Source organism: Rana temporaria, chromosome 4 (genome assembly GCF_905171775.1).
Source record: "Rana temporaria chromosome 4, aRanTem1.1, whole genome shotgun sequence".
NCBI classification, from domain to species: Eukaryota; Metazoa; Chordata; class Amphibia; order Anura; family Ranidae; genus Rana; species Rana temporaria.
Genome location: NC_053492.1, coordinates 230,106,926 through 230,121,384, shown reverse-complemented (window position 1 = coordinate 230,121,384; position 14,459 = coordinate 230,106,926). Strand labels below are relative to the sequence as shown.

Below are 14,459 nucleotides of genomic sequence, written 5' to 3'. Positions count from 1 at the left end.
ATCTGCAGTATCAATGCAAGTCATTTTAAATTTATCCTGCACACAGCAAAAAAAAAACATATTACTGTATAGCTGTGATATTTGAGCCTAAAAGCTACATATACCATTCCTATGCCAGTAACGCCTGGCATTCATGAACAACAATCACACACTTCTCCCTTTGGCACTTGTGTATTAGTACCTAACATGTTAGTGCTTTACTAAATAAAAGATTACTACTGATAGCTATGCTATTGTATATACATGCTGTAAATGTGCTTTTTCTTTTAGCACTGCTAGTATTGTTACATACCTTCCAACTTTTTGAGATGGGAATGGGGGAAACCTATTAGCAAAAGTATATAGGCATAGGTCACACACCCCTGCCACACCCCCTTAAAGGAGAATTATACAACAAAAAAAAAGTTTAACTCATAGATGCTTTGTTACCACTAGTATTCCTTTATACTGGCTTTTTAAATTTACAAATGCAGCAATTTAGAAATTGGATAAAAGGTTTAGCGCTGGGAAATACTTTTTGAAAGAAAAAAAATTCATTTTATTTACAACTATATAGATCAGAGCGAAGGGAGGGACAAATGAAGAGGGAATGAGGGACTTTGTTCCAAATCAGGAACAGTCCCTCAAAATCAGGAAAGTTGGAGGCTATGGCCCGGATTCACAAAGCACTTATGCCGACGTATCTCCAGATACGCCGCATAAGTGTAAGTATGCGCCGTCGTATCTATGCGCCAAGCCCATAAACTGAGATACGCCTGAAAATAGGCTTCATCCGACCGTCGTAACTTTCCTACACCGTCGTATCGTGGGCGCATATTTACGCTGGGTGCATTTGCAGCTCCCATTGATTTTCTATGCACATATGCAAATGAGGGAGATAAGCTGATTCACAAACGTAGTTGCGCCAGGGGCATAATATACGCGGTTTCCGTAAGTCGTAGTCCGGCGTAAAGTTATTCCCCATATAGGAGGCACAACTCATGCAAAGGTATGGACCAGGGAACACAAGCCGTCATATCTTTTGTCGTTTACGTTGTACGTGAATATGACTAGGCGTAGGTTACGTTCACATCGTAGGCAGTGATTCGACGTATCTTAGGCAGTTGTTTCGACGTGATTCTGAGCATGTGCACTGGGATGCGTCTACGGGACGGCGCATGCGCTGTACGTTATTCTTAACTTTATGACGCTCAGTCCTTCATTTTCATGGGGTCACGCCTCATTAGCATGGCTCACGTCCACTTCCACCTACGCTGGCTTACGCTGAGGAAACCCAGCGTAGATTTGAGAGCGACTGGGGGCGAGTGCTTTGTGAATACTGTGCTTGCCTCTGTGTGCTACGTCGGCGTAGCGTATATTCGATACGCTACGCCGGCATAAATATGCGCCAATGTATGTGAATCCGGGCCTACGTTGTGATTTGGATCGCTTGTTATAATTGCATAACTACTGAAGTAGGTGTCCTAGTAAAAAAAATTAATCAGGCTTACCCTCACTGCTATCTCTTTATTCATCTTTCTGGGCCCCCCTTACAGCACTTCCCACCTTACTTTTACTTACTTTGCATCCCCCACATTACTTTCTCAAAGTACACTTATAATGTGCACAGTGTGGTAAGTTGAAAAGTTCAGGATACTCTACAGCCGAGTTTTGTGGGAAATTACAGGACAAATATATAGGGACATTGATGTCTTTCTTGCCTAGCTCTTCTTCCTTTGAAGGCAATTACAATCCCTTGTGCCTGCCTTAGTCAAACTAGCACTACAGAGCCACTTTTGGAAGAAACTTAACCTATCATTTTTTTAATCATAGTAGGAAACTGAAAACTAGCTTGATAGAGAATATTAGGTTTGTTTCACAGCAAGCACCAGTGTGTTTTATGGTATGACATCCACAATATGTATAATTTATGGGATAATTAAAAACACCAGGGTGCCTGTATTATGAAGTTTCCCAGCGTACAACTTTTGAAAAGACTTGAAATAAAGAAATGTGAGCATAAGGAAAACATGTAGATTTATCCACACATGGAAGTTATTTCTATAAGAACTTATGTTAGCCCTCTGTTTAGTCTAAATTAATAAGAATATTACATTGTTTGAAGAAAAAAACATATTTATATTCCTAAGGTTAGATTGTTGAATATATAAAGACTATACATTTTTCCATTACTGAGAGCTATTTTTTATATTTAATAGAAATAAAATACCCACATTGATGCATAGATAAAGAAGAATTTACAGAAATTGGAGAATTTTTCTAAGCAATTTCAAAAATAGGAAATCCTATTATTTACAAAGAAGCTCTTGATGTTGGGAACCTTTCTCCCTTTTTACACAAATGTAATCCAAGCAGTTAATATTACATGGCACAGATAGATATAAACACTGAATAAATAAAATCACTTCACTGAACAAAACTACCAATGCAACTTTTTAAACTAGTCTTTTCGTAGTTAGCCAGAGCTAGCAAAAGTTAAAAGTCTGCACACTGTATTCCGTCTTGTGAGCTCTACACTTCTACAATATAAAAGAAATACCTTCATTTAGAAACCTAATTTTTTTCAGTAGTGGGAAATTGTACTTTCATGGATAATGTCATAATGACCTCAGTGCTTCTGTGGTTACCCCTTTTTAACATGCTTTTTACATTACTTTCTACCTGATATGTTTGATACAAGAGAAGAGAAGAGAAGTGTTTTTTGTATACTATAGAATGTCAGCATTACTGGTTAATGATTGCCTTCCAGCGCTACTGCAGACCATTCAGTGCCAAATAACCCTGAATTGAATGGAAGTTTAAGGCAGATAAGCATTTGGCCCACCCAGCTTGCCAATTTTCCCTCTGAGTAAAATCCCAGACTGTACCACGCATATTTCAAATGTTTTGTTACCACTTATGCTTGGAGGTTGTTCCACTTACATGCTTTTATTCTATGTATAAAACATTTATAGTCATAAAACATACTGACATCTGATCTTTAACATCTAAACCACTTTACCAACTGCTCCTTGAGTTTTAACCAGACTATTTAAATTACACCTATGTGTAGAGGTATGCTGATAATTTACCTTCCTGTGATATACATATATTTTCTGTTTTTCAAGGTCAAATGAGCAGATTTAACCAAATGTTGAACCAGATTCCAAATGACTATTATTCCAATCGCAATCAACCTGGACCTCCTGGTCCACCTGGTCCTCCAGGCAATGCTGGTATGAGAGGTGAACCTGGACCCGGAGGAAGATCTGGATTCCCAGGAACACCTGGTGCTCAAGGACCACCTGGAGAAAGAGGTAATATAAAATAGGTATTAGTATTGATAGAAAAGACCAAATTATTTAGAAGTTAATAAAAAAAAAATACTATTCTCTGAAATTGGTTTTACATTATGTACATTTGTTTGGACAGCGGTTTGTAACATATTAAAAGTATTTGTGAAAGTGTTTGTCACCAAATGTAATATTGTCCACAATAAAATACCATGTTGTATTTACCCTAGGAATACCAGGAGAAAAAGGGGAAAGAGGTAATTCTGGAATTGGGTCTCAAGGACCCAGAGGTCTCCCTGGACCACCAGGTCAGTATAAAAATTATCTGCCTACTCTAAAAGAAACAAATTGTTATTGTTATGTGAACTTAGTAAGAAAATGTTTACTTTATTTGCACAAATAACAAGGTATGCAGGTTTTCACTAGAATCTGGCACTGGAGTTTTGAAGCCAAAAATAAGTGGGAAAAAATATAATTTGGATTAAAGAATGTAAACCCTTTCTAAGTCCTTATTTGCTTAGCAGGCCTTGCTTCGTAGCAGATTGGTGCCATATGCCAGACCCTAGGGACAGGGTCCAATGATATGTGTAGGGATCTGTGATTCATGTTTACGGATCCTATGGTTCTCCAGCAATTGGAACTTGTAGCCCTGCACTACTGTTTTGATGAGCTTACAGACAGAATATGCCTAATTTCTAGAATGGATCTCTCTCTTTGGCTCAAATACTTGTCTGCTAAACATTAGTGCATTTTTTTTTTATTGTATTTGCCTTAGAATGGCAAGCACCTTTTTGGCACCTATCTGGACAACCTTATCAAGGATGTCACTAGGGGAAGAACACCTTTTTGCCTCAGGAAAAGAAGGTACCAGCAGGGAAAGTCCTCTACCCATAAATCTAGGAAGAGTTCCATTCACTTCTCCCAGTGCTCTAGGTCCAAGCCAGGGACACAGTCATGCAGCAAGCCTAATGCCACGTACATACGATCGGTCAAACCGACGAGAACGGTCTGATGGACCGTTTTCATCAGACCAAACCGATCGTGTGTAGGCCCTATAGGTTATTTATCCATCGGTTAAAAAAATGCAATCTTGTTTTAAATTTAACCGATGGATACCTAACCGATAGAAAAAAAAAACTATCGTTTGTAGGCACGTCCATCGGTTAAAAAGCATTGAACTTAGTTTTTTTCAGCACGTCGTTGTGTTTTACGTCACCGCATTCTGACACAATCGTTTTTTTAACTGATAGTGTGTAGGCATGACTGACCATCAGTCAGCTTCATCGGTTAACCGATGGAAAAATCCATCAGACCATACTCATCGGATGGACCGATAATGTGTACAGGGCTTTAGACTTAAAAACCTCAAAGCTTGAAAAAGTCATCCTTGCAATGAGGGGACACCACCACAATTGCAACCGCCTGGTCTGAAAGTGTCTCGGATACCTTGCTACAATGTAGAATTTAAAGCTCTCCCTCTGCCCTGTTTCTTGTTGTGAACTCTGCCAACATCCCAGCAAAGACAAGTAGATCTCCCCGATGCATTGACACAGGTCAGGGTCACTTTCTCAGGGAGTCATTGCTATTGTTCCAGAACAAGAAAGTGTAAGGATATCTACTCAAACCTGTTAACTGTCTCCAAAGCAAAGGGTAATTCACCTCATTTGGGACTTAAAGGCTCTCAATGTCTTCAAGTGAAAAAATTCAACTTGCAATCAATTAGGTCAATCATTGCTTCTCTCAATCTAGGGGAATTTCTGGCCTCTGTGAATATCAAGAATTCCTAGGTTTCCCTTTCTTTCTAGTGCATCTACATGCACCGAACACTGCAAGTTTGTTGCCATTCCCTTCAGTCTATCCACTGCACTTTGGCTCTTCACCATGGTTCTAGCTCCTGTGCTAGCTGTGTTTCAGTAACAGGGTATCACCATAGCAGGATACCTGGATGACCTTTTCCTAAGGGATCAGTTGGCACAGCCTTCGCTACCAATGTCCATCAAACTGTTCAGACTCTACAGTAGTTTGGTTGGGTTCTGAACCTTCAAAAATCAGAGCTGTAACCAATCGCTTGAGTATCAAGGTCTGCTACTAGGTATGGCCCAGCCTAGGTTTCTTTTACTGCAAGATAAACTCCTGACTCTTCACTCCTAGGTTATTTTGCAGTCCAAGAGCCAACAAGCCCTTTGCCTTTGCTTGCGGGTTATGGGCCTAATGGTTACATCCATCGAGATAACTCTATATGGCCTATTCCATTCCAGACTGTTGTAACTTATCATTCTGGTTGTGTGGGACAAGAAGGCACAGTCTCTGGAAAGTCATATGCATCTGACACCCAGGATCAGGATATCCCAGGCCTAGTGGCTCATGAGTCTTTCCCTGGAGCCCAACAGGTTGTGGAGGAGTCCTAGACACCCTTTTGGTGCAGGAGATGTGATGCTAGAATTAAACCTACCTCCTTATCAACATACTTAAACTCAGAGCAAATCTGTTATCCCTTAACCACTGGACCCCTTAACCTCGGGTCATTCAGATTCGGTTGGACAATGTCCCTGTGGTTGCATATGCCAGTCATCAGTGAGCAACCAGAGGTCTCATGGTTCAAAGAGAGAATGACTGGAATTTGTTTCAGTTCTGTTTGCTGTGCACAATGCAGGTTTGGAAAATTTGCAGGTGGAGTTTCTCAGTTGTCAGTGTCTAGAAGAGTGGCTTCTTCACCTGGAAATGTTTAAAGATATCTGTCTCAGGTGGGAAATGTAGAATATGGACCTCCTTGCTCCTAGATTCAACAACAAACTGAGCAGGATTGTTTCTAGATCCAGGAACACTCTAGCCATAGCAGTGTATGCCCCGGTGATCTACACCTTCCTCGTCTACTTGACAGAAGTGAAACAGAGGGCATTCTGGTGATTTTCATTACACTGAACTGGCACAGACAGAAGTGGTACTTGGACCTCATCAGATCTCCAATGGACTCTCTATGGATTATCCCAGATTGTCAAGAGCTTCTGTCATAGAGACCAGTTTACTGCTCTGTGTCTAAGTTGGTGTCTTTAATGCCATGGCTGTTGAAGCACAGGTCTATCATTGCACCTAAAGGCTTACTTTTCATTGTGTGAGGCAAGGAATTTCAATTTTAGGAGATACTCCATGGGAAGAATCCAGGCCTTTCTTCAGTCTGGTCTTGATCAACATTCGGCTTTGAGCAAAGTTCAGATCTTGGCAATTCTTTTACAAAGACCAATTGTCTCCCATTCCCTGTTGAAAGTTCTTGTACAGGGTGTCACTTACCTAGTTCCCCTCTGTATGTCCACCTGTGACTCCTGTGGAGACCTTGAACTTGTTCTGTTGGCTCTTCAAAAACCCTGTTTTAGCCAATAGGAGGGATTTCCCTGTCTACTTTCACTCACAAGGTACCTTTACATCTTGCCATCACCTTTTTGAGGCAGATTTCTGAGTTAGTGGCCTTGTCTTTTAAGGCACATTTTCAGGTGCTACAAGGCTTTCTTATAGGAGAAGTATGACCAAAGCTATTTTGGCCATACTTCTATGGATCACAGGAGTGCAGTTTGTTCTGCACTCCTGTCATCTGTTTTCAGCCGACAGTGGCTTGAAGCCCGCTGTTGGCTGAGGTCAAAGAGCTGGCCCAGGCTCTGGAAAGATCCCAACCATATTGTCGGTATTTGCCTAGAAGCCTGGACCAGCACCTAGCTCAGCCTCTCAGTGATCCACTGAGAGCCTAAGCCAGCACCGCCCAATCCCTCCCCAACCTAATGAGCACTGGTGGGGAAAGCAGAGAGCTGCTGACTGACAGTCATAGCTCTCTGCTTAGTTGAGGGGGGAGGACTGAGCAGTCAGCGGTGTATGATCACTCAGCTCTCACTACAGAGCAGGCATGACAGATGCAGCATCCACCTAGGTGAGTATAAATATTTGTTTTTTTTAATCCTAAGCTTCTCTTTTAAGGCCTAAGGCCTCTTTTCTCCCTAATGTGGTTTATCCTCTTCACCTCAACCCAGTGAACTAGGTACACCCAAAGGATATATCCTATTGTTTGGATGTGGTTCTAGGTGTTCAAGTTTACCTATCTCTCTTCAAAGGACTAATTGATTTTTCATCTTACCTGAGGATTCTTGGAAGCAACAACTTGCCTCTTACTTTTGGTATTGGTAGGGGGCCTAGGTAGATCATCAATCATCATTCAAGCCTTTATTTTTAAAGTGGACCTTCACCCACTTTTTCTAGTGTATTATTGCTCTACTCCCCTCCATTTACACAATTACAAAAAATAATTTGAATTGAAGAAGATGGGTCAGGAGGAGAGCAATATGGATGAAGAAGACCACACTGGATAGCTTGTGAGTATGTTTACGCAGCATAGAAAGAAAAAAAAAAAACTTAAGTGGTATATTACATTTTTTTTGTGGGGGGTGGTGAAGTTCTTAAAGGACAATTTTTAAAGACTGGTATTAAGAATTTTAAGTGTGTCACCAATATTTTCCAAGTGTGTAATTCAAAGAGGTGAGTTCTAAAAGGAAAAGGTTACCTGACTTTTCATCTGAATAATCAAAAAAGAAATTGGCTATATTTTCTTATTTTACTTTAATTTTAGGTGATAGGTCAATATTGTGAGGTTTTATTAGGGTAAGATGCTATGGCACGTTCTAATCTTCTACTGTGCTCATTAATATATGTTCCTTTTTCTTATGAACACCAATGTAATACTTTGCTTGATGAAGTCATCTGAACCAACTGTGCTTTGCAAAATTAAATGTGGAACATTTATTAAGGAGCAGATGTATAGTTTTACTTCAAAACCTGTATTTCTTGGTGTGCTTTTCAACTGTTACTGCATAACATAGAACTTTATAAATAGTACTCAATTCTAGACTAGCAGTCCCCTAATCTATTACTTGTTGTATTCCCTGATTATATGAAAAAGTCTGACAGTATAGCTTTCAGGTCGTTTCTGTATTTAATTTTGTAGTTAAAACACAGTTTTTAATTACACAATGTGCAAGATGCTTACAACTATTTTATCCTCACTTGGTTCAAGATTTACATTTTAGCTAATCATAATAGTACTGGTTCCAAAACAAACATTACTTCATCTGCCCTTGGGCTACAGAGTAGCAGATTTGATGCACTAATATGTTTTATTTAGACTGCTGTGTGCTTTAGTATGTGGTAGTTTCACTAGAGGCCATTATATTTTAGATGTGGAAACAAACCAAAGGAATTATTTGATGTTTTTAAGTTGTCCCTGTCTTGCCAGATCGGATCCTTAGTAAAATAGACATTGTGTGGGTGCATTGAAAAAATAAATATAGCCAGAGATTTCAACATGTTTTGGTTAATTTGGTGGTGTCTTCATTAACAACACATGCAGATGCTGACATTTTTTGTCCTAGCATTGTACAAGTATATGTCTAGACAGTTTCAGTGCCAGATTCATTATTAATTATAGTTTAAAACAATAGAAAACAAACCTTACATAATTTTGTATTTCTGTTTTAAAATCAGGACCACCAGGTGAATCCAGAACTGGACCACCAGGGTCTACAGGCTCTACAGGGCCTCCAGGACCTTCTGGCCGACCGGGTAACCAAGGAATTAGGGGTCCTGTTGGTCCATCTGGGTATTGTGACGCTTCACTATGTGCAAGTATTCCTTACAATGGCCAAGGATATCCAGGTATGTTACAAATGATATTGTCTTAATGGGTTGTGAAGACTATCAAGACTATCAAGATTGTTGAATATAATGATTTTTTTTTATTGCTTACTTTAATATATTTCTTACTCTAGATTAATTCACAAACAATGCATTTAATAATTAGTAGTGAGTGTAAATTACTTTAGGAATTAATGTATTGAATTTATTTGCTGCACATATATTTTATCTCAATATATTTGCTGTCTTTTAGAAAAATATATAGCCTTAGGATCGCTATAAATGGTTTGATATGCTGCTTGGGCAAGGTACTTAAACCTAAAGGCCTTTTAGAAGGAAACCTCTTGTGAAAGAAGTGTCATTGCTGTCATTGCTGACCTACTTCTTGGATGGCGGAATCCTTCTTAAAATGTTAGGTGCCTGGCTGTCCCTGGCTCCATTTTTTTCTGGTCCAGAAAAATCTTGCAGTGAGTTAAATCTACATATTTCGTCTGGGTTAGTGGCTCAGAAACAGAGGATCAGCATAACAATAATCAAGAAACTAATATTTTTTTTTCTAGTAATGACAGTCCCTATATTTTTATTACAGTAGACATTTCCTTTCAGGTGGAATGAGATCCTGTCCTTGTTTGTTATGTATTCCTATATACATGAGACTAGGCAGCCATAGATACAGTATATGCATCTGTGCAGCTGCAAACACATACAGTATACATACTTTATATCATTTAGACATATTTAATCTAAAAAAATGTTCAAATGGCCCACCCTTTTCAGCATTTTAATTAAAATAATATTATAATTTAAAAAATAATCTGTCTCCTGTCACAGCAATTCTCACAAGTAAAACTTCAACGTTTTATGCTGAAACTTGCTTGCCCCTTCCCCCCATTCCTACTTGTCATTAAAGGTAAAGGTAAAGGTCTTTCCTATCTCGTTTATTTTTTCAGAGAGCAACAAAAATACAACTATTAGCTAGTGAGGCTTGCCAACATGGTTATGGGCAATAGTATGGGGTGAGGGGGCTTAACAGCAAGTCCCAACAGCAGTATTTTTGTTTTATACACAAAGGAAGACATGTTACTGTGAGGTTAGCAGGTGATGTCCAGCATAATTTTACTAGTCTTCTTCTATCTCATTTCCTGGTCAGTGCACACTCCAAAACACCACCTCGTCTCCAAAAATATACATTTAGAACAGGAAAAAAAATGGCTGTAGAAAAGCATATATCAGTTTCTTTTTGCTTTATATATGAGTCCTTGAACTAAAGTCTGTACTGTATTTAGGTGGAAAACAATGTATTGTGCATCTCTTACTTTTTAACACTAACAACATATTTGACCTGTTACAGGTTCCGGCTAACACATTTTAGTCTCCAGTGCTGCTTACAGTTTGAATTGATGAAAATCGTGTTTCTGAGATGTTTGCGCACGTGCTTACTCTGAAATGATTTTTTTGGGAAATTTCACCATGGATATAGCTAATGACTTGTATTGCCATCACAAAAAAGGGGACTATTTTCTATACTAACAACGGAATGGAAACCAGGACAGCGATGTCAGCTTACAAAGCCTGTTTGCATTTCTGTAGTGAAAAAAAAGCCATGTCAAGTATGAAAACAGAATACAGGGCCTCAGTTATATGAGAGGTCAATATAACTACTAACTACTGTATCTGAAGTAGCCCTTCTAAATAGAGATTTAACAAATGGAAATAGAAACAATTTATGTAAATAATAAACTAATTGTGGCTTGTAAATGATTTGTATGACAACATATCCACTAAAATCAGTTAACATTATTTTACATGACGCTAATACATTAAAGCCTGCTGCTTTCTATCTGCTAGAATAACCATTGACCCTTCATCCCTTTGAAAGTTCTACGGTGCTACTGCCTCTCAGACAAGACTGAGTAATGACATAACCTCTAAAGCATTTAACTTTGTATGTACCTGAACATTATAATATATAATGATGACCTAATGACAATGCCTCTAGCATTATGTATTACATTATTTATTATTGCAGATTAGATTTAATCACAATCATTTACTTATAAATTATTTCAGCTAACATGCATAACGTTCCATGAAAACAAAATATTGAATTATACAATGTATAATCCAATACAAAATGCATTTTATTATACAGTGTGTAATCTTTTACTAAGATATCTGTCCCTAATTGATAATACACTGACTTTTAACTATCAAACAATAAGAAGACAATATTAAGAAATGTATATAAACTGTGAAACACAGCACAATCAAATGCATTTTATGTCTTGAGGTACCGTATTTATCGGCGTATAACACGCACAGGCGTATAACACGCACCCTAACTTTAAGAGGGAAGTTTCAGGAAAAAAACGTTCCACAGCCCCCTGTGTATAACACGCAGGCACAGTTTACCCTCTATTTTCAGGGTAAAAAAGTGAGTGTTATACGCCAATAAATACAGTATCTGCAATCTATATTTAACTAGCTTGCATATACTTAACAATGTAGAACTAAACAGCTAGCTAATCTGATATCATATATAGGTATATCTATATATATAGGTTTGTGTATATATAGAATGCCATTATATATGTAGACATGTATGTAAATGTATCATACAATATGTCCATGGCTTAATATCATGAGATAATTATTTTGTTCAATCGGACAAATATTTTTAACCAGAACCTTATCAACCTGAAAGTGGACCAATTGATCCTGACAGTCAACCCTACGTAGTCCAAATACCACCAGAAAGACCAGATGATGAGGACTATGGACATGACATGCATCCAGACTATGCTGAACATATGCGATGGAGAAGATCCCTAAGAAAGAATGTAGTGAAATCGTAAAATGTTTTTTATTTAATACTCTATATGTGTCATTACTTGGTTACAACAGTCAAACAATGCACGTCGGAGAGTAAGTGGATAGGCATGCTTTCCAATTTCCTTACAGGATACTGCAATCAAGAAATGCACTTGCCCATATGTACACATACCTTGTTTATGTTTATGTTGCAATTAGTAGATCTCACCGTAGAAACAGTATGATGCTTCTTATTCCATGCGTGTCTAAATGCTTGTAAAATATGTTGTGCTTTAAAATTTTTCCAAATGTGTGAATAAAGATACAAAATTTTATAGAATGTTATATAGCAGAATCTTATGTCACATGCCTGCTTCTTAGACCATGTTGCCAGTCCTAGAATGCTCATTAAACAAACCATTTCCCTTGTACAACATGTACCCATCTACTCACACCTGCATTATACTTTGTAGGGAATATACTGTTTTTTGTACGCTGCCTCCTTTAAAGCATCCAGAAACCTTTCAACATAGCTAAACATAGTGCACCTGTCGGGTGCAAGTTTATATTGTAGACACATTAACTGTTACATGTATGCTAAATTGCAGTCAGTCCTGCAGAAAATGGAATTGCATGTTTGTGCTGTATATTTAGTATGGACAATTTTCAGAATATAGTGTTTCTTAGTTCTCAAAGCAGTTTGAAATAACCTGCAAGACTATGAAAATAGATTTGCTGTCTAAAAAATTGTAACTGCAAATTGTGAATTTCACTGCCTTATATTTTTATTTATTTCTGAAACAAAAGAGGCGTTTTTTTCAATAAAACTACTGAAAACTAAAGTATTTGGTTTCATTGTGTTTTTTTAAATTAGACAGCATATTAGTGATGATCATGTACTGCATGTATGTACCATGTGTACGGTTTATGAACCATATTCTTCAACCATTTACACATCATTCCAGTGTAATACATGATGTCAATATCTAAGGCGTAGTAGACAAAATAGGGAGAGCTAACACACATATTGCAAGTACTGTATATACTCGAGTATAAGCCGACCCGAATATAAGCCAAGGCACCTAATTTTACCACAAAAAAATGGGAAAACGTATTGACTGGAGTATAAGCCTAGGGTGTCCATCTGCATGCCTCACTGTGCCTTACTTTGCCTCACTGTGTCCATGCCTCACTGTGCCCATGCCTCACTGTGCCCATGTCTCACTGTGCCCATGCCTCACTGTGTCCATGCCTCACTGTGCCCATGCCTCACTGTGCCCATGCCTCACTGTGTCCATGACTAGACTGAGGTTTAACATGGGAGTCTATGGAAAGGGGTGCCCAGATTTAAAAAATTGGTGCTCCCCAGCCGTAGGATCCACAGACATCAAACTTTGCACACTTGTAGAAAAGAAATGGGGATATAAGTTTGCTAAGTTCTGGGTCCAGGGGACCTATGACCGGCTGGTACCGGGACCCCAAAGTCACCAGAGAAATTACTGTTTAACATGGGAGTCTATGGAAGGGGTGCCCAGCCTTAAAAAAATCGGTGCTCCCCGGCCGTAGGTCCCCCCGGACAACAAACTTTGCACACTTGTAGAGGAAGAGGGGGGCTACATAAGTTTGGGGTCCAGGGGACCTACGGCCAGCTGGTACCGGGGTCCCCAAAGACTGGGAGATCAATCACAAAAAGGTGACTTGAGTATAAGCCGAGGGGAGCATTTTCAGCACAAAAAAATGTGCTGAAAAGCTCGGCTTATACTTGAGTATATACGGTACATGGTTTATTACAGTACATGTTAATGGTACAATTTAAAGTTCTTCAAAGAAGATACAGATAGATTTATGAATTTTTTAAAGGGGTTGTAAAGGTTTGTTTTTTTTATTTTCTAAATAGGTTCATTTAAGCTAGTGCATTGTTGGTTCTCTTACCTTTTCCTTCGATTTCCCTTCTAAATTTAGTTTTCTTTGTCTGAATTTCTCACTTCCTGTTTCTCCTCAGTAAGCTTGCCCCCATCACCCGAACCGTTCTGGCTGGGGGTTAGTCAGCCAGAACAGAAATTTAGACAAAGAAACAACAATGCACTAGCTTAAAGGAACCTATTTAGAAAATAAAAAACAAACCTTTACAACCCCTTTAAACAGAATAAGGAAATACCCTAGCAGTATGTTTTGGGCTTGTGTCAGAAGACTAATGGAAAAGTGTGAATTATACTTTATATTTCAAATGTAATTCCTGGCAAATAGTCAAATACCCATTATAAAACATAAATGATGACCATTTATCCTGCTGGATGATTTGTACTTCTGCACAGCCAATCTTGTGATTTATACTGTACATCTTTGTCACAAAGCAAAACCATGCAGGTGTTATACTTATTTCCGGTTCACCTTGCTATGTCACATCTCCAACTCCAGTTTGTTAAATGGACAATGAATCAGCATTCCCACCTCTGTTCAGTCAGTAAAACAGCAATCAAGGAGGCAAAAAGACTGAACTGGGAAGTAGTATAGCTCTACCAGAAAGATGATGAATGATCACAGCTATACAGTGCGACAGAGGTGTGTATACTCACAATGTTGCCTGAACAAGATTATAAATTGGGTGACGGGCAAAACATTAAACATGTGTTTACCTATTTGCTAGGATTTGCTTGTTAATCATATAAAAACTACATACATACTGAATTAATATGCTTGTATTTA

The 14,459-nt window shown here is 38.5% G+C and overlaps 1 protein-coding gene across 5 annotated transcripts in view; it reads left to right on the top strand.

Moving 5' to 3' along the window:
- The window catches only part of COL12A1 (collagen type XII alpha 1 chain), a 245,105-nt gene extending 232,510 nt beyond the window's left edge, over nt 1-12,595 (top strand). For 4 of the 5 annotated variants that reach the window (XM_040349963.1, XM_040349962.1, XM_040349966.1 and 1 more), the window contains 4 exons: nt 3,108-3,296; nt 3,503-3,580; nt 8,793-8,963; nt 11,628-12,595. In XM_040349963.1, coding sequence (XP_040205897.1) covers nt 3,108-3,296; nt 3,503-3,580; nt 8,793-8,963; nt 11,628-11,797 — 608 coding nt within the window. In that variant the 3' untranslated portion in view covers nt 11,798-12,595. Of the gene's footprint in view, nt 1-3,107; nt 3,297-3,502; nt 3,581-8,792; nt 8,964-10,293; nt 11,195-11,627 lie in introns of those variants that run through there. The other variant, XM_040349965.1, reaches the window with a different exon arrangement.
- The last annotated feature ends 1,864 nt before the right edge of the window (nt 12,596-14,459 follow it).